The sequence below is a fragment of the Mustelus asterias genome, chromosome 15, assembly GCF_964213995.1.
Source record: "Mustelus asterias chromosome 15, sMusAst1.hap1.1, whole genome shotgun sequence".
Classification (NCBI taxonomy): Eukaryota; Metazoa; Chordata; class Chondrichthyes; order Carcharhiniformes; family Triakidae; genus Mustelus; species Mustelus asterias.
In genome coordinates, this window is record NC_135815.1 from 1,131,240 (window position 1) to 1,158,169 (window position 26,930).

The 26,930-nt window shown below is 44.8% G+C and overlaps 1 protein-coding gene across 1 annotated transcript in view; it reads right to left on the reverse strand.

Moving 5' to 3' along the window:
- LOC144504252 (protein EFR3 homolog B-like) overlaps window positions 1-11,394 on the reverse strand; it is a 156,408-nt gene extending 145,014 nt beyond the window's left edge. Inside the window, exons 1-3 of the mRNA XM_078229338.1 lie at window positions 11,273-11,394; window positions 10,169-10,319; window positions 1,202-1,323 (exon numbers count right to left, since the gene is read on the reverse strand). Of these exons, the coding sequence (XP_078085464.1) occupies window positions 1,202-1,323; window positions 10,169-10,319; window positions 11,273-11,379 (380 nt within the window). The 5' untranslated portion in view covers window positions 11,380-11,394. The remainder of the gene's footprint in view (window positions 1-1,201; window positions 1,324-10,168; window positions 10,320-11,272) is intronic.
- Between the last annotated feature and the right edge of the window lie 15,536 nt (window positions 11,395-26,930).

The following is a 26,930-nucleotide window of genomic DNA, read 5'->3' on the forward strand; positions in this document are numbered from 1 at the left end:
GGGGACTCGACAGTAAGGGGGTCGGACAGGCATTTTTGGGGAGGCAGGCAGGAGTCTCGGATGGTGGTCTGCCTCCCTGGGGCCGGGATCCAGGATGTCGCTGGTTGAGTCCCAGAAATCCTGAGGAGGGAGGGAGAGGAGCCAGAGGTTGCAGTACATATTGGTACCGCTGATGTGGAGAAGGAAGGGGGAAGGGGTCATGAAAAGAGAGTATAGGGAATTAGGGAGACAGCTGAGAAGGAGGAAAGCAAAGGTAGTAATCTCAGGATTGCTGCCTGTGCCACGGGAGGGTGAGGGCAGGAATGGAGTGAGGTGGAGGATGAATGTGTGGCTGAGGGACTGGTGCAGGGGGCAGGGATTCAGGTTCCTGGACCATTGGGACCTCTTTAGGGGCAGGTGTGATCTGTACACAAAAAACGGGTGGCACTTGAATCCCAGGGGGACCAATATCCTGGCGGGAAGGTTGGCTAAGGCTACTGGGGAGAGTAATCCTGAGATTACTGTTTTTGAGGTCCTGCTTTTGAATTCCCTTTAACTCCCAAAAATCTGCTTTCATGATCTCATTGCTTTTCCTAACTATGACTATTCACCACCACACTCCCAAATGAATGTCGCCTTGTGGAAGGGTTTACATAAAGCCCAGTGGGGAGCCGACCACTTTCCCTCCACATCAAAGGGGGTCTGAGTGAGGGAGCTCGCAGGCAATCCAAGGTTTTCACCCAGCATGCCACTGCAAGGTTTCCAATGAACTCTTGACAGAGAGGAACCGACATGCATTCCAATTCAGCCATTAGAAAGTCCCCTGTAGTTGCCTAGCTTGAAGCAGTCAAACCTAAAGGTGATGGCTGGCCTTAGCCTTTGGGCCTCAGGTGGCCTCCTTCTCACCTTAGCAGAGCGATTGTGAAAGGACCAGGACCATTGCTGGTAATGGACCCTTACAGATGCAGGCAGCACCAGCTCCACACAGCTAGGAGACCCAACAGTGTGACATCCTTTACTATGCATCAAATGTCACCACTTACACCAATCGAGTTCAGTGAAAGGAATTTCAAACATAAATATAAAACAGTCAGTCAAAGCAAGCCATGATCATTTTCTTCAGTAATCTTTAGCGACGCATTAGAAACTCAGCTCTATCGGAGAAGGCTGAAAATCTCTCCATAATTCCCTGTAGGTGAAACTGTGATTGATGTCTACTCACTTCGTCCTGTCTGTCGCATCATCATGTCCTGAGTGGCACATTTCGCTAAACCTGGACACAAAGAAATCGTAGCTTCGGTGATATGATGGGGTGTCCTCCTCAATGTTTGCAAACTTTATAAACTGTAGGAAAAAAACTTACATTTACTGAAATAGGTCAAACCAAGCAAAACATTGCAGCTGTGTTTATTCCAGAAAACATTGGATAAAGTTCCACATCAAAGGTTATTGTGAAAAATCAAAGCTCATGGCCTCGGGAGTAACATCATGGCAATGGATAAAAGATTGGCTCACTAACAGGATAACCTGGCTCACTAACAGGATAACCTGGCTCACTAACAGGATAACCTGGCTCACTAACGGGATAACCTGGCTCACTAACGGGATAACCTGGCTCACTAACAGGATAACCTGGCTCACTAACAGGATAACCTGGCTCACTAACGGGATAACCTGGCTCACTAACAGGATAACCTGGCTCACTAATGGGATAACCTGGCTCACTAACAGGATAACCTGGCTCACTAACGGGATAACCTGGCTCACTAACAGGATAACCTGGCTCACTAACGGGATAACCTGGCTCACTAACAGGATAACCTGGCTCACTAACAGGATAACCTGGCTCACTAACGGGATAACCTGGCTCACTAATGGGATAACCTGGCTCACTAACAGGATAACCTGGCTCACTGACAGGATAACCTGGCTCACTAATGGGATAACCTGGCTCACTAACAGGATAACCTGGCTCACTAACGGGATAACCTGGCTCACTAACAGGATAACCTGGCTCACTGACAGGATAACCTGGCTCACTAACAGGATAACCTGGCTCACTAACAGGATAACCTGGCTCACTAACGGGATAACCTGGCTCACTAACAGGATAACCTGGCTCACTGACAGGATAACCTGGCTCACTGACAGGATAACCTGGCTCACTGACAGGATAACCTGGCTCACTGACAGGATAACCTGGCTCACTAACAGGATAACCTGGCTCACTGACAGGATAACCTGGCTCACTAACAGGCCAATGCCGGCAGCTCCACATCATCACTAACAGGAAACAGAGGACAACTATAAGTTATTTTTCTCTGATTGGCAAGATGTAACCAATGGTGTGCCACAGGGATCAGTTTTGGGGCCTCAACCTTTTAAAATTTATATAAATGATTTGGATCAAGAGGCTGAAGGTATGGCTGACAAATTTGCTAAATAGATAAATAGGATAGTAAGTTGTGAAGTGGACATAAGGAGGCTATAAATGAATACAGATATTTTAAGTAAGTGGATAAGGATCTGGAAAATGGACTATAATGTGGAAAAAATGTGAAATTGTCCATTGTGGCAGGAAGTATAAAAAAGGAACATTTTATCTAAGTGGTCGGAGACTGCCGAGCACTGAGATGCAGAGGGATCTGGCTGCCCTCGTTCATGAATCACAATAAGTTAATATACAGGAATAGCAATTAATTGGGAAAGCTAATAGAATGTTATCACTTATTGCAAAGCAAATTGAATGGAGGGGATTATGGTTCAGTTATACAGGGCATTGGTGAAACCACATCTGGAGTACTGTATACAGCATTGGTCTCCTTATTTAAGGAAAGATATAAATGCATTGGAAGATGTTCAGAGAAGGTTTACTCGACTAATATGGAATGGGTGGGTTGTCTTACAAGGAAAGATTAGGCTCACGAGGCTGTGTGGACTACTCCTGCTTCTAATTTATGTTTACACCTTCCTCACTTTCCTGTAACTGTTTCCTTATTGCATCACTCACAAGAACACAAGAAATAGAAGCAAGAGTGGCCACCAGGCCCTTCCTGCTTGTCCATCCATTCATTGGGTCATGGCTGATCTACGCCGGCCTCAGCTCCTTTTCTGTGCCATCTCCCCATAACTTTCTAACCCTTGATCGATCAAATATTTATCCACCTCCACTTTAAATACTTCTAATGACCCAGCCTCCACCATCCTTTGGGGCAGAGAATTCCAGAGATTCACCACCCTCTGTGAGAAGAAATTTCTTCACACCTCAGTTTTAAATGACTGGCCCTTTATCTTGTAAGGAGTCTAACAACACCAGGTTAAAGTCAACAGGTTTAGCAATGTTCCCTTGTTCGAGAGTCTCCCACTCGTGAAAACATCTCACCCTCTACCCTGTCAAGTCCCCTCAGGATCTTATATGTTTGAATAAGGTCACTCCTCACTCTTCTAAACTCCAAGGAATACAGACCCAGACTATTCAGTGTCTCTTGATAAGACAACCCTCTCATCCCAGAAATTAGCCTGGTGAATTTCCTTTGGACTGACTCCAATGTTACTATATCCTTTTCAAGGTAAGGGGACCAGAACAGTACACAGTATTCCAGGCGAGGCCTCAATGGCAACAAAACCTCCCTGTTTTTAAACTCCAACTCCTTTGAAATAAAGGCCAAAATGCCATTTGCTTTCTTAACTACTTGTTAAACCTGCCTGCTAGCTTTGTGTTATTCATGCACAAGAACACCCAGATCCGTCCGTACTTCACTCACCTGCAGTCTCTATCCATTTAGATAGTAATTCCTCCTACCAAAGTGTATGACACTTCCCCACATTAAACTCCCAGGGATCTGTTCTGGGACCCTTGCTGTTTGTCATTTTCATAAATGACCTGGATGAGGAAGTGGAGGGATGGGTTGGTAAGTTTGCCGATGACACGAAGGTTGGTGGGGTTGTGGTTGCCAGATTTTCGCCCAATCTATCTATAACCTGCTGCAGAATCACAATATCCTCATCACAACCGGCCCTTCCACCTATCTTTGTATCATCAGCAAATCTGGAAAACTTTACGTTCTGCTCCTTCCTCCAGGTCATTAATTGCAGGACAAGAACCCCGCGGTCTTCCACTAGTTACATCCTTCCACTCTGAAAAGAATCCATTTATTCCAACTCTGTTTTTTTGTGTGACAGCCAGTTCTCAATCTATGTTAACGCATTTGCTCCATTTCCATGGGCTTTTACTTCATGCACCAGCCTCTTAAGCGGCAACTTGTCAAATGCCTTTTGGCAATCTAAATACACAATACAGTGTGTATCGGTTAGCTTGACCTCTGTGGTGGGCAAGTTGCTAGAATCAATCATTAAGGAGGAGATGAATATTTGGAAAGACAAAGCTCAATCCACCATTGAAAAATGTGAGAATGGAAGGAGTGGAGAATAATGAAATGGTGGTGAAACGGGAAACAGTATTGTGTTTTCCTAGTCCTTGGGAACACCCAACATCCAGCTTATTCCTACTATTGCATAACTTAACTGCAAACTTCTATGTCCTCCACAATCTGTCAAACTGAAACATTTATCACCAGGTATTTATTCCAGCTCTTTCACCATATCACCATTCAGCATGGCTTTGTGAAGGCTAAGGCATGCTTCACTAACTCGCTTGAGTTCTTTGAGGACATAACCAGCAGGGTGGAATGTGGGAAACCTATAGATGTGGTATATCTGGACTTCCAGAAGGGGTTTGACAAGGTGCCGCATAAAAGACTGATCCAGAAGGTGAGGTCGCAGGGGATTGGGGTAGAGAACTGGATTGGATTGAGGATTGGCTGACTGACAGAAAGCAGAGGGTCGGGATAAATGTGTCCTTCTGTGGCTGGTGAAATGTAACTAGCGGGGTGACGCAGGGGTCAGTCCTCGGACCTCAACTGTTTACAATCTACATAAATGATCTGCAAGCAGGGACAGAGTGTAACGTAGCAAAGTTTGTGGATGTTTCTAAAATAGGTGGGAAAGCAGTCAGCAAAGAGAATATAATGATTCTACAGACGGATATAGATAGGCTAGGAGAATGGGTGAAAATTTAGCAGATGGAGTTTAATGTGGATAAGTGTGAAGTTGTCCATTTTGGCAGAAAAAAAACAGAAAGGCACGTTATTACCTGTTAGAGGAAATAAGGATGGTCTAATACTAAAAGACTAAAATCAGGATAGACTAATTCAGAAATGAATATAATACAGAAAAGGTATGACGTACCTGGAATTACAAGATACAGATGGATAGAAACACATATAACCACTGTGGAGATTTTAAATATGCATTTCTGAAAGAATTCTGTACATATTGGCCAAACACAGTAAGAAGTCTCACAACACCAGGTTAAAGTCCAACAGGTTTATTTGGTAGCAAAAGCCACTAGCTTTCGGAGCACTGCTCCTTCGTCAGGTGAGTGGGAGTTCTGTTCATAAACAGGGCATATAAAGACACAAACTCAATTTACAAAATAATGGTTGGAATGCGAGTCTTTACAGGTAATCAAGTCTTAAAGGTACAGACAATGTGAGTGGAGAGAGGGTGAAGCCCAGGTTAAAGAGATGTGTATTGTCTCCAGCTGGGACAGTTAGTGAGATTTTGCAAGCCCAGGCAAGTCGTGGGGGTTACAGATAGTGTGACATGAACCCAAGATCCCGGTTGAGGCCATCCTCATGTGTGCGGAACTTGGCTATCAGTCTCTGCTCAGCGACTCTGCGTTGTCGCGTGTCGTGAAGGCCGCCTTGGAGAACGCTTACCCGAAGATCAGAGGCCGAATGCCCGTGGCCGCTGAAGTGTTCCCCCACAGGAAGAGAACACTCCTGCCTGGTGATTTTCGAGCGTTCCGTGAACAGAACTCCCACTTACCTGACGAAGGAGCAGCGCTCCGAAAGCTAGTGGCTTTTGCTACCAAATAAACCTGTTGGACTTTAACCTGGTGTTGTGAGACTTCTTACTGTGTTTACCCCAGTCCAATGCCGGCATCTCCACATCATGTTGGCCAAATACAGACTGCCCCAAGGCATAATGGGATGGAAGCTAAGTGAGATGAACGACGTTCTTTAAGAACAATACGGCCACAGTGCATAGTTTTTATCATTATAATTCCCAGACACTAAATGAATAGGACAATTCATTTAGTGCTGATATGGGATGCTTAGGAGACAATGGGAACAAGGACTCTTGAACTCTCCGGAGAGTCAGTGAGAAAGTTACCTTTGAATTCTATTACTTACGTAATAGTAATTGCTGAGAGACAAGTGGGTGGGAGCTTCCGGATTATTTGGACCAATGGATTCTCACATTCCCAGAGAGTAGGCTATAATTGGCCAAGGTAAATAATCCATATTAACATGATTGGTCCACCCAATTAAGATGGACAGAGTAGGCGGGCAGATGATTTCTGAAGAAGTATAATTACCGAACATTTTGATGATTTAATTAGAGTGATTTGAGATGTCTTAAATCAGTCTCCTATGCTACCCTTACCTGTTTGATTTGCCCAATCAATATGCAGATTGAAATCTCCCATGATAATTGCGGTTCCCTTCAAACATGCCCTTGACATTTCCCCATTTTAGCATGGCCAATCTGACTTCTTGAGAGGTCACATTTTGGGGGTCTATAGAGTACTCCCACCTTGTCTTCCTTCCCTTGCTATTCAACCCAATCCAATTCCATATCACTATCCACTGCCTTTATGTCATGACTCAGCACTGCTGAGTTGATTAACAACACTATCCCACCTCCTTTCCCCTGTGGCCAGGTCTTTTGGAACATTGTACCCGCTGGAACGTTGAGCACCCAGTCCTGGTCACCCTGCAACCACGTTTCTGTAATAACAAATACATCATAGCCATATGTAGCAATCTGTGCTATCAACTCGTCTGTCTTGCTGAAAATGCTTCATGCATTCAGATAAAGTACATTTAATTGTGATATTTTACAGTTGTTCTTTGGATTTGTTCCGTGTTGCATTGTGTTGTTTACTTTTTCCTGCCCCAGCTTGTCACACTATGACAGTCAAGTTCCCTCTCATTATCCTGTGCCACTGCTCCCTCATATACCCCTGATTTTTTAACCCTTTTGTTGTTGGAACCCTCCCCCCTCCTAGTTAGGGCTCTGGTATGAGTCCTTGCTGTAATATAATGTTCCTATGATTTATCCCTTCCTCTGGCTTTCTGTTGACACTCAGACTGATCACGAACCTGCACTCCCACCTTAAACTTCTCAATTTTCCAAGCAACTGAACCCTTATCCCACTCTTTAGTTTATCCAGTGTCTCCATCCAGTGCCTCATATGCTGAATGATATTGTGGCTTTGGAAAAGGTTCCAAAGAGCATTAAAGGAAAGATTTCCTGCTTGAACAACCTTAGTTAGTCACATGGGTCCACAGAGCTGGCTCTATCTACTTTAGAATGGAATAGATTTGGAAGAGACCTGATCGAGATATAATGAAAGAGCTGGAATAAATACCTGGTGATAAATGTTTCAGTTTGACAGATTGTGGAGGACATAGAAGTTTGCAGTTAAGTTATGCAATAGTAGGAATAAGCTGGATGTTGGGTGTTCCCAAGGACTAGGGAAACACAATACTGTTTCCCGTTTCACCACCATTTCATTATTCTCCACTCCTTCCATTCTTTCTCACATTTTTTAAATTTTGCCCTGTGCCTCTGATCTATTGTCCTTCAATCCATTGTTTCTTTACAATAGTGGTCTGATTAGTAAGTTTGCAAATTACATGAAGATTGGTGGAGTTGCTGATAGTGCCGGGGATCGTCAGAGGATACAGCAGGTTATAAATAGATCGGAGACTCGGGCTCAGAAATGGCAGATGGGTTTAATCCGGACAAATGCAAAGTGATGCATTTTGGAGGATCAAATTTAGGTGTGAGTCATAGGCAGAACCCTGAGGAACATTAACATAGAGAGGGATCTGGGCGTGCAGGTCCACAGTTCCCTAAAAGTGTCAACACAGGTGGCCAAGGTGATTAATCATAGAATCATAGAATCCCTACAGTACAGAAGGAGGTCATTTGGCCCATTGAGTCTGCACTGACAACAAGCCCACCCTATCCCCGTAACCCCATATATTTACCCTGCTATTCCCCCCGAAACTAGAGTCAATTTAGAATGGCCAATCCACCTAACCCGCACATCTTTGGACTGTGGGAGGAAGCCGGAGCACCTGAAGGAAACCCACGCAGACACGGGGAGAACGTGCAAACTCCACACAAACAGTGACCCAAGCCGGGAATCGAATCAGGGTCACTGGCGCTGTGAGGCAGCAGTGCTAACCGCTATGCCACCGTGCTGCCACAATAAAATCATAGAATCTACAGTGCAGAAGGAGGCCCATTGATTCTGCATCGACAACAATCCCACCCAGGTCCTATCCCCGTAACCTCACATATTTACCCTCCTAGTCTCCCTGACACTAAGATGCAATTTAGCATGGCCAATTCATCTAACCTGCACATTTTTGGAGTGTGGGAGGAAACTGGAGCACCCGGAGGAGACCCACGCCGACACGGGGAGAACGTGCAAACTCCACACAGACAGTGACCCGAGGCTGGAATCAAACCTGGGACCCTGACACTGCGAGGCAGCAGTGCTAACCACTGTGTCACTGTGCCCCCGGGAATCGAACCTGGGACCCTGACACTGCGAGGCAGCAGTGCTAACCACTGTGTCACTGTGCCCCCGGGAATCGAACCTGGGACCCTGACACTGCGAGGCAGCAGTGCTAACCACTGTGTCACTGTGCCCCCGGGAATCGAACCTGGGACCCTGACACTGCGAGGCAGCAGTGCTAACCACTGTGCCACCGTACTGCCTGTGATGAAAACATGTTTTTAAATTAGGAAGGCATATGGCATGCTTACCTTCATCGGCCAGGGCATTAAGTGCAAGAGTTGGGAAATCATGTTGCAGCTATATAAAACCTTGGTTAGGCTGCATTTGGAGCATTCCGTGCAGTTCTGGTTGCCACACTTCAAGAGGGACATGGAAGCTTTGGAGAGAGTTCAAAGAAGGTTCACCAGGATGTTGCCTGGTTTCGAGGGCGTTGGCTATGAGGAGAGGTTGAATAAACTAGGACTGTTTTCGCTGGAAAGACAGAGGCTGAGGGGAGACCTGATAGAGGTCTACAAAATGATGAGAGGCACAGACAGGGTGGATAGTCAGAGGCTTTTTCCAGGGTGGAAGTGTCAATCACAAGGGGGCACAGGTTCAGGGTGAGAGGGGGAAAGTTTAAGGGAGATGTGCGGGGGAAGTTTTTCACACAGAGAGTGGTGGGTGCCTGGAACGCGCTGCCAGAGGAGGTGGTGGAAGCAGGTACATTAGCAACAGTTAAGAGGCATCTGGATGGGTACATGAATAGGGAGGGAATAGAGGGATACGGACCGAGAAAGGGCAGAAGGGTTTTTTTTAGTTTAGTTGGGGCATCATGATCAGCACAGACGTGGAGGGCCGAAGGGCCTGTTCCTGTGCTGTACTGTTCTTTGTTCTCCAACATTATCACCCCATTCCTTGAAGTTCTCCTTTTGGTTCGGGTGGCACAGTGGTTAGCACTGCTGCCTCACACTGCCAGGGACCCAGGTTCGATTCCCGGTTCGGGTCACTGTCTGTGCGGAGTCTGCATGTAGACCACATCAGCTTCAGTACTCTATCAATCCTCCTTGTAGCTTCCTCAAAACATTCAAACAAATGATCTTCCCTTTACAAATCCATGCTGACTATCCTTGATTAATCTGTGTCTTTCTAACTGTCAGTGTATCCTTGTTCCCAGAATTGATTCCAATAATTTATCCATTTCCTTTATTATTTATATAATTCTCAGTCTTTATCCTTCAGTCTGGGACAGTTCCCTGATGATTTTGAACATCTTTGAGATCCATCAATCCCAGTTATTATCAGTACAGTGACCAACTCCTCTCTGCCACGAGTGAAAGTCTGACCTCTGATGTAAACTAATCTTTCAGTAAAGACAGATAGAAGTGATTCTTTAATAATTGCCCAGGGCAATACTGGCTTGGAAGCTAAATGATGCCGTGTGGGTCATTAGGGTTTGCATTAATTCTCAATAATTAAAGCTCTTGTTCCTCTGAAGCCATGTTCCACTTGGGTTAATTTCCAGTCAGGGGGTGTGGAAGGTTCACTTACCGAATTTGTTCCCAGGATCTGCAGTGCTGCTTTGTCAGACTCGAGAAGTTTAGCCACCATCTTGAGAAAGCTCTCCACGAACAAGTTGATACTCTGGCAGTGACAGGCCATCAGGAGCTGGTCTAAAGCCTCCATTGCAATGCACACATAACTGGCAAACAATTAAGCACATAACACATCAGGAAACAGTTATGGGAAACCACAGTGATCTGCCATGGTTAAATGGCAACCTTCACTGTAGCTATATCCCATCCATCTGCAGTCACAGAACAGTCACACAAAACATACAGTTGACACATTGACGACTTTCAGAGCAATATTTCTAGGCAAGATATACAAACTTTGATTTTTTTCAAAACCTACACTATCCTTCCTCCAGATTTTGAATATATGAACGAGTGTTTTGGAGCAATACTGGCATGGTCAAAGTAATCCTCTGAGTTAAGGAAGGGAAGTCCAGTCTTGAGCATGATCTGGTGACAGTGAGGACAAAGTGAGCTCCACACTTCTGTTGGCCGCCAACACTCACCGTCCATCTGTGCACAGCAGAACCCGTATGAGTCCAGAACTAGAGAGCACGGTTTTAAAATTAGGGGTGACCCTTATAGGACAGAGGTGAGGGGAATTTTTTTCTCTCAGACGGTTGTGCAACTTTGGAACCCCTCTGCCTCAGAAGATGTTGGAGGCAGGGTCATTGAATATTTTTGAGGCAGAGGTAGATAAATTCTTGTGAGGTAAAGGAATCAAAGGTTATTGGGGGGTAGATGGGAATATGGAATTTGAAACCCAGAGAGACCAGCCATGATCTTGTCAAATGGTGAAGCAGGCTCGAGGGGCGAGTGGCTACTGCTTCTATTTTACATGTTCCTGTGTACCACCCAGACGCTGAGCAGTATAATATTCTTTCAATGTTGATACTGTGTATGCCTCAGTCTCTAAATAATGTGTAGCCCTACACAGGTCCCAGACAGTTCTGGTCAATGTTTCATGCACTGCACTGCCCAGGTTCTGGACAGAACAAGCCAGTGTGTAATAAAGAGAACACAGAGGGGGCCACCCAAGTACATGTAAAGCTACAAATTGCAGGTCTTGAATTTCCCATACCCGTAACGATGCCTGGCCACATCTCTGCTTAGTCTCTCTGCGAGATATGCACCAATCCGGTCCAGCTTCTCCGGAGCAGAGAGGGCATAAAATGTCAGCTTCTCCATATTGGCTTTCACTAACCCATCCTGGAAACAAGGAAGAGAGGGAATCAGCACCAACACAGCTTGTTGCCAGCAACTAGAGACAAGCATCAAACCACTGCCGAACCCTCACTGCAGCAAATAGCACACTGGCTGCAGCTGGGGGAAGATTTCATTGGCCTGGAGCTTGACAGTTCCCCAAGCAACTGCACGAAAGAGTTTGTTCTGATTTGCAATTTATCCCTTTGCCTAAATGAGTTTTATTTCGATATGCCCCATGAAGCTTCAGCAAGTTATGGCACAGATGGAATGTGGAGTAAAGCTCCCTCTACACTGTCCCCCATCAAACACTCCCAGGACAGGGACAGCACAGGGTTAGATACAGAGTAAAGCTCCCTCTACACTGTCCCCCATCAAACACTCCCAGGACAAGTACAGCACGGGGTTAGATACAGAGTAAAGCTCCCTCTACACTGTCCCCCATCAAACACTCCCAGGACAGGTACAGCATGGGGTTAGATACAGTGTAAAGCTCCCTCTACACTGTCCCCCATCAAACACTCCCAGGACAAGTACAGCACGGGGTTAGATACAGAGTGAAGCTCCCTCTACACTGTCCCCATCAAACACTCCCAGGACAGGTACAGCACGGGGTTAGATACAGAGTAAATCTCCCTCTACACTGTCCCCCCTCAAACACTCCCAGGACAGGTACAGCACGGGGTTAGATACAGAGTGAAGCTTCCTCTACACTGTCCCCATCAAACACTCCCAGGACAGGTACAGCACGGGGTTAGATACAGAGTAAAGCTCCCTCTACACAGTCCGCCATCAAACACTCCCAGGACAGGTACAGCACGGGGTTAGATACAGAGTAAAGCTCCCTCTACACTGTCCCCCCTCAAACACTCCCAGGACAGGTACAGCACGGGGTTAGATACAGAGTAAAGCTCCCTCTATACTGTCCCCATCGAACACTCCCAGGACAGGTACAGCATGGGGTTAGATACAGAGTAAAGCTCCCTCTACACTGTCCCCCTCAAACACTCCCAGGACAGGTACAGCACGGGGTTAGATACAGAGTAAAGCTCCCTCTATACTGTCCCCATCGAACACTCCCAGGACAGGTACGGCACGGGGTTAGATACAGAGTAAAGCTCCCTCTACACTGTCCCCATCAAACACTCCCAGGACAGGTACGGCACGGGGTTAGATACAGAGTAAAGCTCCCTCTACACTGTCCCCCATCAAACACTCCCAGGACAGGTACAGCATGGGGTTAGATACAGAGTAAAGCTCCCTCTACACTGTCCCCATCAAACACTCCCAGGACAGGTACAGCACGGGGTTAGATACAGAGTAAAGCTCCCTCTATACTGTCCCCATCGAACACTCCCAGGACAGGTACAGCATGGGGTTAGATACACAGCAAGGCTCACTTTGTTGTCATGATCCCTCTGGAGATCAGTAACTTTGTAACGGAAAGGAATCCCAATGACGCCAACAGAAAAGAATCAATAGACAAAATGTCATTATTCTAAATTTTTACTGCAACAAACCAAACAAAGTCAGCATCATTCAAATATTATTAAATAGGTAAAGGACATTTCAAACAAAATGGGAAGTTTTGCCTTCGTCAATTTATGAGGGACGCCTGTAGTTTAAGCACTCACAATACTTTGCACACAAGAGTGGGACCACATCTAATTTCACGGTTTTTCCCACTCGACCTTTGTTTTGCAGGAAGTCTCATTTCCTAGTCAACCATTTCAGTCACTGAGTCACCTTCACCAGCAACTATATTTATCCAAAGTCCTTGGACACAGCTACCAATGAGAAGGTGCACATCTATGAACTGATCACTCAGCCTTACAAATCTATAGTTTAAAAAGTGTCTGCTCTTTACCTCAGAGTCCTCAGGGAAGATGTTGTCCACGAGTCTCTTGTACCTTGGACGCAGAGCTCCACAGCAACCACACACACCTGAGAGGAAGCAGAAGCATTTGGGTTTCACTGACCCACTTAACCAGGCACCACCTGAGGCAAAAATACTGCAGCAAAAACACAACAGGTGTGGTACTTAGGGATTATCTGTGTCAGTAATAAGACAAACTGATCGTTATAACAGAATAAAAACTGTTCCAACAAGGTACCCACACAGTGACATTCCAGCAATGCATTGTCAGAATGATCCTCACAGAGTCAGAAAGCACTGCAAAAATTTCATCAGCTCAGCAGAGCGACACAACAACTGTCATTCACTAAGCGGCAGAGATAACTTTCTCGCTTCATTGACTTGTCACCCAATAATATCGTTTGCCATATGCTGATTCTTCACCTCAGAGATTCATCATTATCATTCCAGGCCTGCAAATGCACTCCCTTCCCCCAAACCACCCACTACCCCCTCCCCAGTACCGGGATATGGAATGATTTTTAACCTCTGGCATTGGAACAATAGAGCACAGGGTTAGATACAGAGTAAAGCTCCCTCTACACTGTCCCCCATCAAACACTCCCAGGACAGGTACAGCACGGGGTTAGATACAGAGTAAAGCTACCTCTACACTGTCCCCATCAAACACTCCCAGGACAGGTACAGCACAGGGTTAGATACAGAGTAAAGCTCCCTCTACACTGTCCCCATCAAACACTCCCAGGACAGGTACAGCACAGGGTTAGATACAGAGTAAAGCTCCCTCTACACTGTCCCCATCAAACACTCCCAGGACAGGTACAGCACAGGGTTAGATACAGAGTAAAGCTCCCTCTACACTGTCCCCATCAAACACTCCCAGGGCAGGTACAGCACAGGGTTAGATACAGAGTAAAGCTCCCTCTACACTGTCCCCATCAAACACTCCCAGGACAGGTACAGCACAGGGTTAGATACAGAATAAAGCTCCCTCTACACTGTCCGCATCAAACACTCCCAGAACAGGTACAGCACAGGGTTAGATACAGAGTAAAGCTCCCTCTACACTGTCCCCATCAAACACTCCCAGGACAGGTACAGCACAGGGTTAGATACAGAGTAAAGCTCCCTCTACACTGTCCCCATCAAACACTCCCAGGACAGGTACAGCACGGGGTTAGATACAGAGTAAAGCTCCCTCTATGTTTCCTAAACATTTTGAATCATTTGTATGTCATTACAAACATTGACTGTTGCCAGCACAGCATTCTGATTGACATATCAACAATTATTAATTCTAAAAAGATCAATAACCCTTTTGGATCTATTTCCAAGTCTTAGAAATTTCCAACCTTCTCAAATTATCCAAGCCAATGAATGAAAATAATAGGGACATTGGACATTGTAAGGGATAAGAATTGATATTCAGATCGGCATCAGAACCGGAGTGAAGGCCCAATGGCCTCATTTGCTGTAATTTGAAAGATTTTATGTCATCCAGTTTTCTAATTAAATTGGATTCTTCGAATGCTTTAGCGTTGCATTGCACAATTCTTTCTATCTCTCTGTGAAACCACAACAATGGTCTTACAGATAACTTGGATTCCTAACACTTGGAATGTTCACAGCTGCTCGCCTCTGCACCCTCTCAAGGAAGCCCTGTTGTCAGCACTTCTATATCAAGAAACTGTATCAGCAGTTTTTAGCTGAGCAAAGTTGCTGTGTCTGCAAAAGGATTGATGCTGCCTTCCATGAGAAACTGGACAAACTTCTGCACCTCACCATCTCGAGGTTTACAGGTGACAATAGATGGTCAGAAACAGTGTCATTAAAAAACCCTTCAGTATTTATTTTAAAACTTTGTAAAAGCATCTGCTGAAATGGATTTGACAGTTTTGTTGTAATGTAACTCTCTCTCATGCTCTGATAGAATGATAGAGAAATTAAGAGAGTGCATAGTTAGGTATAATTTTAGCTACAGCAGTCACTGGATGGGTGGGGTTCACTTGGCCAGATGGCTCGAATGTGATACAGAATGACAGCAACAGCACAGGTTCAATCCTCGAACCAGCAGTCATATTTCATGGAGAGCTTCTTCCTCGCCTTGCCCATGCTTACAGAGTGGCCTCCCCTCAAGCTCCAAGTAGCCAAGTGGATGCCTTTGGAACTATGGCTGGATGAGATGACTCAGTGTTCCTTATATCATAAAACAGCACAGAAGGAGGTTCAGTCCAAGCCAGACGTTAAATGAGCAGACAGAGCGACCCAATGAGTCCCACTCCCTCATCTCTTTCTCCATTAATTTGCAAATTTCTTCTTTTTAAGTATTTATCAATGCCCTTTTGAAAATTACGACTGAATATGTTTCCCTCCCGCTTTCGGGCAGTCATTTCTGACCACAATCTGATGGACAAAAATATTCTCATCTCTCCTCGTGATTATTTGGTCAGTTTATGTTAAATATTTGCCTTCTGGTGATTGACTCCCCCATCACTGGAAACAGTTTCTCCTTTAATTTATCAAATCTGGCCCCAATTTTGCAAGCCACCATTGAATATTCCCTTAATTTTCTCTTGCCTAAATGGAACAATCCCAGATTCTCAAGGCTGGATCCTTTCATCTTCAAAGTTTCCTCTGCATCCTTGCCACGATCTTGACATTATTGCTAAAGTGTGAAGCCTGATCTGAACCTAATTCTCTCATTGGGGTCTAACCTGTGATATATAAAAATGTGCGAAGATTTTGCTTTTCTCATTAATACCTCTATTTAAATAATACAGTAATCTGTATGATCTTTTAATTACCTTTTTAACTTGTTCTATTATTTTCAAAGATTTTGTGTACATGAACTTTTCAGTCTCTTTCATGTCAATCATAAAATCTTGATTTGATTCGACCACAGTCAGTAATGATAGGCAACAACACCTCCTCCACAATCATCCTCAACACCAGTGCCCCACAAGGCTGTGTCCTCAGCCCCCTACTATACTCCTTATACACCTATGACTGTGTGGCCAAATTCCCCTCCAATTCATAGGATGCAAAGCTGGGCTGAAAAATGGCAAATGGAGTTTAACCCTGATAAATGTGAGGTGATTCATTTTGGTAGGACTAATTTAAATGTGGATTACAGGGTCAAAGGTAGGGTTCTGAAGACTGTGGAGGAACAGAGAGATCTTGGGGCGGCACGGTAGCACAGTGGTTAGCACTGCTGCTTCACAGCTCCAGGGACCTGGGTTCGATTCCCGGTTTGGGTCACTGTCTGTGTGGAGTTTGCACATTCTCCTCATGTCTGCGTGGGTTTCCTCCGGGTGCTCCGGTTTCCTCCCACAGTCCAAAGATGTGCGGGTTAGGTTGATTGGCCATGCTAGAAAATTGCCCCTTCGTGCCCTGAGATGTGTAGGTTAGAGGGATTAGCGGGTAAATATGTAGGGATATGGGGGTAGGACCTGGGTGGGATTGTGGTCGGTGCAGACTCGATGGGCCGAATGGCCTCCTTCTGCACTGTAGGGTTTCTATGATTCTATGATTCTATGATATCCACAGATCTCTAAAGGTTGCCACTCAAGTGGATAGAGCTGTGAAGAAGGCCTATAGTGTGTTAGCTTTTATTAATAGGGGGTTTGAGTTTAAGAGCCGTGGGGTTATGCTGCAACTGTACAGGACCTTGGTGAGACCACATTTGGAATATTGTGTGCAGTTCTGGTCACCTCACTATAAGAAGGATGTGGAAGCGCTGGAAAGAGTGCAGAGGAGATTTACCAGGATGCTGCCTGGTTTGGAGGGTAGGTCTTATGAGGAAAGGTTGAGGGAGCTAGGGCTGTTCTCTCTGGAGCGGAGGAGGCTGAGGGGAGACTTAATAGAGGTTTATAAAATGATGAAGGGGATAGATAGAGTGAACGTTCAAAGACTATATCCTCGGGTGTATGGAGCTATTACAAGGGGGCATAACTATAGGGTTCGTGGTGGGAGATATAGGAAGGATATCAGAGGTAGGTTCTTCACGCAGAGAGTGGTTGGGGTGTGGAATGGACTGCCTGCAGTGATAGTGGAGTCAGACACTTTAGGAACATTTAAGCGGTTATTGGATAGGCACATGGAGCACACCAGGATGGTAGGGAGTGGGATAGCTTGATCTTGGTTTCAGATGAAGGTCGGCACAACATCGTGGGCCGAAGGGCCTGTTCTGTGCTGTAATGTTCTATGTTCTATGTTCTATGATACTGGAAAAATAAAATGAGTCAAGGCAAAAATTTACGGAGACCTGGATGTCCAATCAAGATTTTTTTAAGGCACTCTACGAACAAAAGTAGAGACTGAGCTGAAGCGATTAAAAGAGTTGGGGATAATTTGACCCGTGCAATTTTCCGAGTGGGCCACACCAATAGTCCTGGTATTAAAGCCCGACAACACAATCTGCCGCTGTGGTGATTATAAAATGACAGTGAACAGGGCATCTCGTTTGGACAAATATCCGATGCCATGAATAGACGACATCTATGCAAGATTACCCGGAGGCCAGATTTTCACAAAGCTGAGTAAGAGTCACGTGTATCTCCAGTTAGAATTGGAAACGTCATCAAAAAGTATATGCCGGTGAAAACGCACAAGGGATTATACGGATATACTCGCCTACCTTTTGGGATATCATAGACCTGTGCTGTTTTCCAAAGGCATATTGCAAGGAATGCCCAGAGTGGCAGTTTACCGAGACGATGTTCTAATCACAGGAGTCACTATCAAGAAACAACATAAAAATTTAGAGGAAGTCCTATGACGGTTTTCAGAAGCTGGGGTCAGACTAAAAAGAGAAAAATGCGTGTTTCAAGCAGCTGAAGTAACCTTGGATACAGAGTCGACAAAGACAGTCTGCCCCAGTCAAGGAAAAGGTAGGAACCATATCAGAGGATCCAACACCAAGGAACACGATGGAATTAAGATCATTTCTTGACCTTGTTAGTTATTATGGAAAATTCATTTCAAATTTGGCAACCTTACCGGCACTTCTACATACTTTGTCGGAAAAGCATCAAAAATAGGCATGGGAAGAACCACAGGAGGGTTTGTGATGGTCAAGAACCAATTACAGTCAGATAATGTGTGAGCCCATATCAACTCGGAAAGTCCATTGGTTATAAGATGTGACGCATCTCCCTATGGAGTAGGTGCAGTGCGGTCACAGTGTGCAGTGGGATGGAGCGGCCGATTGTGTATGCCTCAAGGACATTAGCTGATGTGGAAAGAAGACATACGCAGATCAAAAAGGAGGATTTAGCAATGGTCTTCGCAGTGAAGAAATTCCATCAATATGTTTATGGTCAACATTTTACCATCATAGCGGACCATAATCCTCTGCTGGGCCTATTCTCTGAGCACGAAATGATTCCTCCAAGAGCGTCAGCCTAAATACAGTGATGGGCACTATTATTAAGCATTTACACCCTGGAATATAGACCAAGGACACAAATCGATAACGCAGATGCCCTGAGTCATCTACCTGAATCGCCCACAAGCTTACCTTCACCACTGAAAATGGACAAAGTCGTAATGGCTTTAAATTTTAAGGATATCTTACCAATTTCGGCAAACAAATTAAGACTTGGACTCGGTATGACCCCTCACTGGCAAAATTAAGCCACGTAATATTAAATGGAGGATTGCAAGAATGTCCAACACAAGACTTGAAGCCGTATGTGACAAAATACCCGGAATTAAGGATAGAAGACAGCAATATCCTGTGGGGAGCCCGGGTAGTTATCCCACGTCTCGCTCAAAGGCCAATCCTTCAGCAACTGCATAATGGCTAACTCGGTGCATCAAAAATGAAGATATTAGCAAGAAGCTACATCTGGTGGCCCAGAATAGATGGGGACACAGAGAGGATGGTAAAAACATGCAGAATGTGCCAAGAAAAGCAGAAAGCACCACCAGGAGCTTCCCTACACCCCTGGGAATGGCCAGAAAGACCCTGGATTCAGGTGCATGCAGATTTTGCAGGACCGTTTATGGGCTCAATGTTTCTGATACTAATCGACGGCCACTCTAAGTAGATGTGGGTGCATTGGATGATGTCCACCACATCGCAGAACACACTTAGGCAATCTTTTAGTACTCATGGAATCCCAGATGTTTTGGTGAGAGACAGTGGAACCCCATTTAGCAGTAGGGGATTTAGGACATTTATGGAAACAAGCAGAGTACGACATGTCCGCACCGCTCCTTACCATCCATCATCAAACTTTCAAAAGGGAAATGAAGAAACAGACCAGAGGTATGCAGAGACAAAACTGCCACATTTCCGATTGAATTCCAGAGCAAGGCCACACATAACCACAGGTTTAGCCCCAGCCGAGTTACTGATGGGCAGGTGCCTAAGGACCAGGCTAAGCCTTACCTTCCTGAACCTAAGTGGAAGAATTAAAGAAAAGCAAGAAGCCCAAAAAAGGGGCCATGAGGGACAAAAAGCTGACAGAGTTTTTTCATCAGGAGACACAGTCCAAGTGCAATAATTGGACAAGCTCGCTCCGCTGATCAGTTTGATGATGGATGGGGTAAGGAGCAGTGTGTACATGTCGTACTCCGCTTGTTTCCATAAATGTCCTAAATCCCCTACTGCTAAATGGGGTTCCACTGTCTCTCACAAAAACTTCTGGGATTCCATGAATAATGTATTTGTATTTGTAACATAAGAAAATAAGAAATAGGAGCAGGAGTAGGCCATCTAGCCCCTCGAGCCTGCCCCACCATTCAATAAGATCATGGCTGATCTGAAGTGAATCTGTTCCACTTGCCCGCCTGATCCCTATAACCCCTAATTCCCCTACCGATCAGGAATCCATCTATCCGTGATTTAAACACATTCAACGAGGTAGCCTCCACCACTTCAGTGGGCAGAGAATTCCAGAGATTCACCACCCTCGGAGAGAAGAAGTTCCTCCTCAACTCTGTCCTAAACTGACCCCCCTTTATTTTGAGGCTGTGCCCTCTAGTTCTAGCTTCCTTTCTAAGTGGAAAGAATCTCTCCACCTCTACCCTATCCAGCCCCTTCATTATCTCATAGGTCTCTATAAGATCCCCCCTCAGCCTTCTAAATTCCAACGAATACAAACCCAATCTGCTCAGTCTCTCCTCATAATCAACACCCCTCATCTCTGGTATCAACCTGGTGAAGCTTCTCTGCACTCCCTCCAAGGCCAATATATCCTTCCGCAAATAAGGGGACCAAAACTGCACACAGTATTCCAGCTGCAGCCTCACCAATGCCCTGTACAGATGCAGCAAGACATCTCTGCTTTTATATTCTATCCCCCTTGCGGTATAGGCCAACATCCCATTTGCCTTCTTGATCACCTGTTGCACCTGCAGACTGGGTTTTTGCGTCTCATGCACAAGGACCCCCAGGTCCCTCTGCACAGCAGCATGTTGTAATTGTTTTCCATTTAGATAATAATCCAATTTGCTATTATTTCCTCCAAAGTGAATAACCTCGCGTATATATCAATGATTTGGAGGAAAATGTAACTGGATTGATTAGTAACTTTGCGGACGACACAAAGGTTGTGAATTTGTGAATAGCAATAAGGACCATCAGAGGATACAGCAGGATATAGATCGGTTGGAGACTTGGGCGGAGAGATGGCAGATGGAGTTTAATCCGGACAAATGTGAGGTAATGCATTTTGGAAGGTCTAATACAGATAGGAAATATACAGTAAATGGCAGAACCCTTCGGAGTATTGATAGGCAAAGGGATCTGGGTGTACAGGTACACAGGTCACTGAAAGTGGCAATGCAGGTGGAGAAGGTAGTCAAGAAGGCATACGGCATGCTTGCCTTCATCGGCCGGGGCATTGAGTTTAAAAATTGGCAAGTCATGTTGCAGTTTTATAGAACCTTAGTTAGGCCGCACTTGGAATATAGTGTTCAATTCTGGTCGCCACACTACCAGAAGGATGTGGAGGCTTTGGAGAGGGTACAGAAAAGATTTACCAGGATGTTGCCTGGTATGGAGGGCATTAGCTATGAGGAGAGGTTGGAGAAACTTGGTTTGTTCTCACTGGAACAACGGAGGTTGAGGGGCGACCTGATAGAAGTCTACAAGATTATGAGAGGCATGGACAGAGTGGATAGTCAGAAGCTTTTTCCCAGGGTGGAAGAGTCAATTACTAGGGGGCACAGGTTTAAGGTGCAAGGGGCAAGGTTTAAAGGAGATGTACGAGGCAGAGTTTTACACAGAGAGTAGTGTCCTACATGGTAAGGGTTGAGGCAAGATCTGAAGGAAACACGTAGACTACCTATGCCATCGGGACCTGTTGACGGAAACAACTAACACAGCGAGCATGCCATCTGGGACCCCAAGTACACTGAGGAACTACAAAGGAACTCAAACAACAGCCTGAGATTTCCAACTCTGCAATGGAAACAGAAGCAGCGGAATCCCAGCTGGAAGTCGTCATTGAGGAAGAATCTCAGTGATGCTTCGATGGTCATTCAGAAAGAGACACTTGCCGATATGGTAGAGCCCACCTGACCAGGTGGAGTATGAAATAGAGAGAAGGTCGCGGACCAAAAAGTGAAGATGGTCCTGGCGCCCAGGGAGCGAGGGATAGCCCTCAGACTTGGAAGTGAGGGGATGGGGGGGGGGGGGGGGGGTGTGGTGTGCCAACCCTAACAGGATTGACGTCTGTAGGACCCATTGAATCTGAGCCCCCTGGGGATTGGTAATTGCTTCGCCAGGTGGAGCTTGTATATCAAGCCCTGTGTAAAGCAGGCCCCTGAGTGGATCCATTGGTCCATTGTCCTGGTTGGGACGGTTGTGTTCACCACAGGCTTGTGGTTTTGCTTTACTTCATTTTGTGCAATAAAGCACTGTTCCTTTACAGCTGACTCCTGGAGTTATAATAGCAGGCTAGCTTTATACAGCACAGGTTAGCTTTATACTGCACAGGTTAGCTTTATACTGCACAGGTTAGCTTTATACAGCACAGGCTAGCTTTATACAACACAGGTTAGCTTTATACTGCACAGGTTAGCTTTATACAGCACAGGCTAGCTTTATACAACACAGGTTAGCTTTATACTGCACAGGTTAGCTTTATACAGCACAGGCTAGCTTTATACAACACAGGTTAGCTTTATACTGCACAGGTTACCTTTATACAGCACAGGTTAGCTTTATACAGCATAGGTTAGCTTTATACTGCACAGGTTAGCTTTATACTGCACAGGTTAGCTTTATACTGCACAGGTTAGCTTTATACTGCACAGGTTAGCTTTATACTGCACAGGTTAGCTTTATACAGCACAGGTTAGCTTTATACAGCACAGGCTAGCTTTATACAGCGTAGGTTAGCTTTATACAGCACAGGCTAGCTTTATACAGCATAGGTTAGCTTTATACAGCATAGGCTAGCTTTATACAGCGTAGGTTAGCTTTATACAGCGTAGGTTAGCTTTATACAGCACAGGCTAGCTTTATACAGCACAGGTTAGCTTTATACAACACAGCTTAGCTTTATACAGCACAGGTTAGCTTTATACAGCACAGGTTAGCTTTAAGCAGCACAGGTTAGCTTTATACAACACGGGTTAGCTTTATGCAGCACAGATTAGCTTTATACAGCACAGGTTAGGTTTATACAGCACAGGTTAGCTTTATACAGCACAGGTTAGCTTTATACAGCACAGGCTAGCTTTATACAACACAGGTTAGCTTTATACAGCACAGGCTAGCTTTATACAACACAGGTTAGCTTTATACAGCACAGGCTAGCTTTATACAGCACAGGCTAGCTTTATACAGCACAGGTTAGCTTTATACAGCACAGGTTAGTTTTATACAGCACAGGCTAGCTTTATACAGCACAGGTTAGCTTTATACAGCACAGGCTAGCTTTATACAGCACAGGTTAGCTTTATACAGCGTAGGTTGGCTTTATACAGCACAGGTTAGCTTTATACAGCACAGGCTAGCTTTATACAACACAGGTTAGCTTTATACAGCACAGGTTAGCTTTATACAGCACAGGTTAGCTTTATACAACACAGGTTATCTTTATACAGCACAGGTTATCTTTATACAACACAGGTTAGCTTGATACAGCACAGGTTAGCATTATACAACACAGGTTAGCTTTATACAGCACAGGTTAGCTTTATACAGCACAGGCTAGCTTTATACAACACAGGTTAGCTTTATACAACACAGGTTAGCTTTATACAGCACAGGTTAGCTTTATACAGCACAGGTTAGCTTTAAGCAGCACAGGTTAGTTTTATACAACACGTGTTAGCTTTATGCAGCACAGATTAGCTTTATACAGCACAGGTTAGGTTTATACAGCACAGGTTAGCTTTATACCGCACAGGTTAGCTTTATACAGCACAGGCTAGCTTTATACAACACAGGTTAGCTTTATGCAGCACAGGTTAGCTTTATACAGCGTAGGTTAGCTTTATACAGCACAGGCTAGCTTTATACAGCATAGGTTAGCTTTATACAGCACAGGTTAGCTTTATGCAGCACAGGTTAGCTTTATACAGCACAGGTTAGCTTTATACTGCACAGGTTAGCTTTATACAACACAGGTTAGCTTTATACAACACAGGTTAGCTTTATACAGCACAGGTTAGCTATATACAACACAGGTTAGCTTTATACAGCACAGGTTATCTTTATACAGCACAGGTTAGCTTTATACAACACAGGTTATCTTTATACAGCACAGGTTAGCTTTATACAACACAGGTTAGCTTTATGCAGCACAGGTTAGCTTTATGCAACACAGGTTAGCTTTATGCAGCACAGGCTAGCTTTATACAGCACAGGTTAGCTTTATACAACTCAGGCTAGCTTTATGCAGCACAGGTTAGCTTTATGCAACACAGGTTAGCTTTATGCAGCACAGGTTAGCTTTATACAGCATAGGTTAGCTTTATACAACACAGGTTAGCTTTATACAGCACAGGTTAGCTTTATACAACACAGGTTATCTTTATACAGCACAGGTTAGCTTTGTACAACACAGGTTAGCTTGATACAACACAGGTTAGCTTTATACAGCATAGGTTAGCTTTATACAGCACAGGTTAGCTTTATGCAGCACAGGTTAGCTTTATACTGCAGAGGTTAGCTTTTTGCAGCCCAGGCTAGCTTTATGCTGCACAGGTTAGCTTTATACAGCACAGGTTAGCTTTATACAGCATAGGTTAGCTTTATACTGCACAGGTTAGCTTTATGCAGCACAGGCTAGCTTTATGCAGCACAGGTTAGCTTTATACAGCACAGGTTAGCTTTATACAGCACAGGTTAGCTTTATACAGCACAGGCTAGCTTTATACAGCACAGGCTAGCTTTATACAACACAGGTTAGCTTTATACTGCACAGGTTAGCTTTATACAGCACAGGTTAGCTTTATACAGCACAGGTTAGCTTTATACTGCACAGGCTAGCTTTATACAGCACAGGCTAGCTTTATACAGCACAGGCTAGCTTTATACAGCACAGGTTAGCTTTATGCAGGACAGGTTAGCTTTATACTGCACAGGCTAGCTTTATACAGCACAGGCTAGCTTTATACAGCACAGGCTAGCTTTATACAGCACAGGTTAGCTTTATGCAGGACAGGTTAGCTTTATACTGCACAGGCTAGCTTTATACAGCACAGGTTAGCTTTATGCAGGACAGGTTAAGCAGTGCAAACTAGCTTTAATCAGTGCCAGGAATTTACAGTTTGGGCCTCCTGCTGATGCACACAGCCAATCAACAATGCGGTTCGCATAAATCATTCTGTTGAGCCGGCAGTATGACGTTATTGTGTTGCTGGTGCAGCTTAATCACACTTTGTGATTCCCATGGATGTTTCCATGGGCTATCCAATTTAAACTCCATTCTCTGCACATACACTGTCACACCCCCTCCGAACTTTACAGATCTCTTCCAGTGATCTCTCCTCACAAGGAAATGCCCTCAGCCCTCTCCGCCCTTCCCTGATAGTTATAATCTCTCATTTCCTGTACCAAAAATTGAACATTTTTTTCCTACTTCTCCAGTTCTTTATCCTTTGGGAATTATGGAGACTAAAGCTGTTCGTTATAGAATAATCTAAATGTGATTTCACCAAGATTCGATGTAAGTTTAATCAATCTTTTCTGCTTTTTAATCCTGTGCCCCGAGAAATTCCCAGTGTTTTACTTTCAGCTTTTATGGTTCTGTTAACCTGCCTTGCTCCTGTTAAGGATTTGTGAACCTGCTCTCCTACATCCCTTTGGTCTGTATTCACTCTTATTTCCCAAGGATTAGGTGGTCCACCACCAAATGCATGACCTTACACACCAGCTCCTCCGCAGCTTAATGGTGCTGTATGTACCCTGGGAGTGTTTGACTGAACTGTACAGAGTCAGGCTTCAGCATTAAAAAAGGTGCAAAATTATACAATGCCCTTGAGAACTTCAGAATATTTCTAAGCACTTTACAGCCAATGAAATACTTTTGAGTGTAGTCACTGACTTAATGTAGGAATACAATGTCGAGGAGTTTCACTCTCTATCTAATCCATGCTGTAGCTGGCTAGGACTTTTTGGTGGGATGGTATAGAGGGAGTCAGCGCGATATCACCCAAAGGTCTTCTTGCCAATAAGTGGTCAGGAGTGTCATAAGTCTTCTGGTTGTGGAAAGTTGTTACTCTGAATCCCATTTTCATCCTTTGCTGTTCTTCTTTGGAGGCCATAGCACCTGTGGCTCAAAGCTGGGCAACCTGATCTGAGGCTTCCATCAATGCCAGCAACCAGGCATTGCAGAGCTGCAGCCGGGAACGGTGCACAAACACGACAACTTACATATATATATATAGATAGCCAGACTGCCTTCCCCCTGCCCAGAGAGGCTCATACCGCAATGCATGAAAAATCAGCAGCTAGCAGCACTGTGGGTGTACCTACATCAGATATACTGCTGTGATTCAAGGTAACTCATCACCATCTCTCAAGCATTTAGGGATGGAACAAATGTTAGTCTTGCCAACGACACTCACATTTAATAAAAGAGTAACAAAAACAGTAATTGCTCCGCCATCCTTTTGCTCATTTTTGCATTCCCAAGAATGCTGAAGCCTCTCTGCAGCCAATCCAATACCTCACTCATGTGATCATTCTTCAAATATGAGCCTAGACAGGCAAGGGGTTAGTCGAGTGTGGAGAACATCACAATTGAGATTGATGCTGTCCTCGCTTGATATTTATACGCATGCACTTTTCTGGGAGTGCTGGATAATGGTCAGGGCCAAGAATCCTATCCCGGGGCACCTAGTTCAACTGTGATAGCCCGAATACCCATCCTGGCTCAGATCAGTTGGGCATGGTTCACCTTCAAGCTGGGTTTATGGGGAACCTGCATTACTGCAGTTTAAAGTTAGAGCAGTACCTTGTGTTGCCAACTGTACACACATGATGTAACTCACCAGATGTGAGCCATTGCAGCTATCTTACTAACACATTTTTAAACACTTTATATGCAGCAATGCAAAACTTAATGGATAGGAGCTTTTCAAAATAAGATTATTAATTCATTCAGAAACTAGCATCAAACAGCATTTAATGTATTATCATGGTGGCTTTAAAATATATTGGATCATTTATCATTTTTATTTTATTACTGTCTGA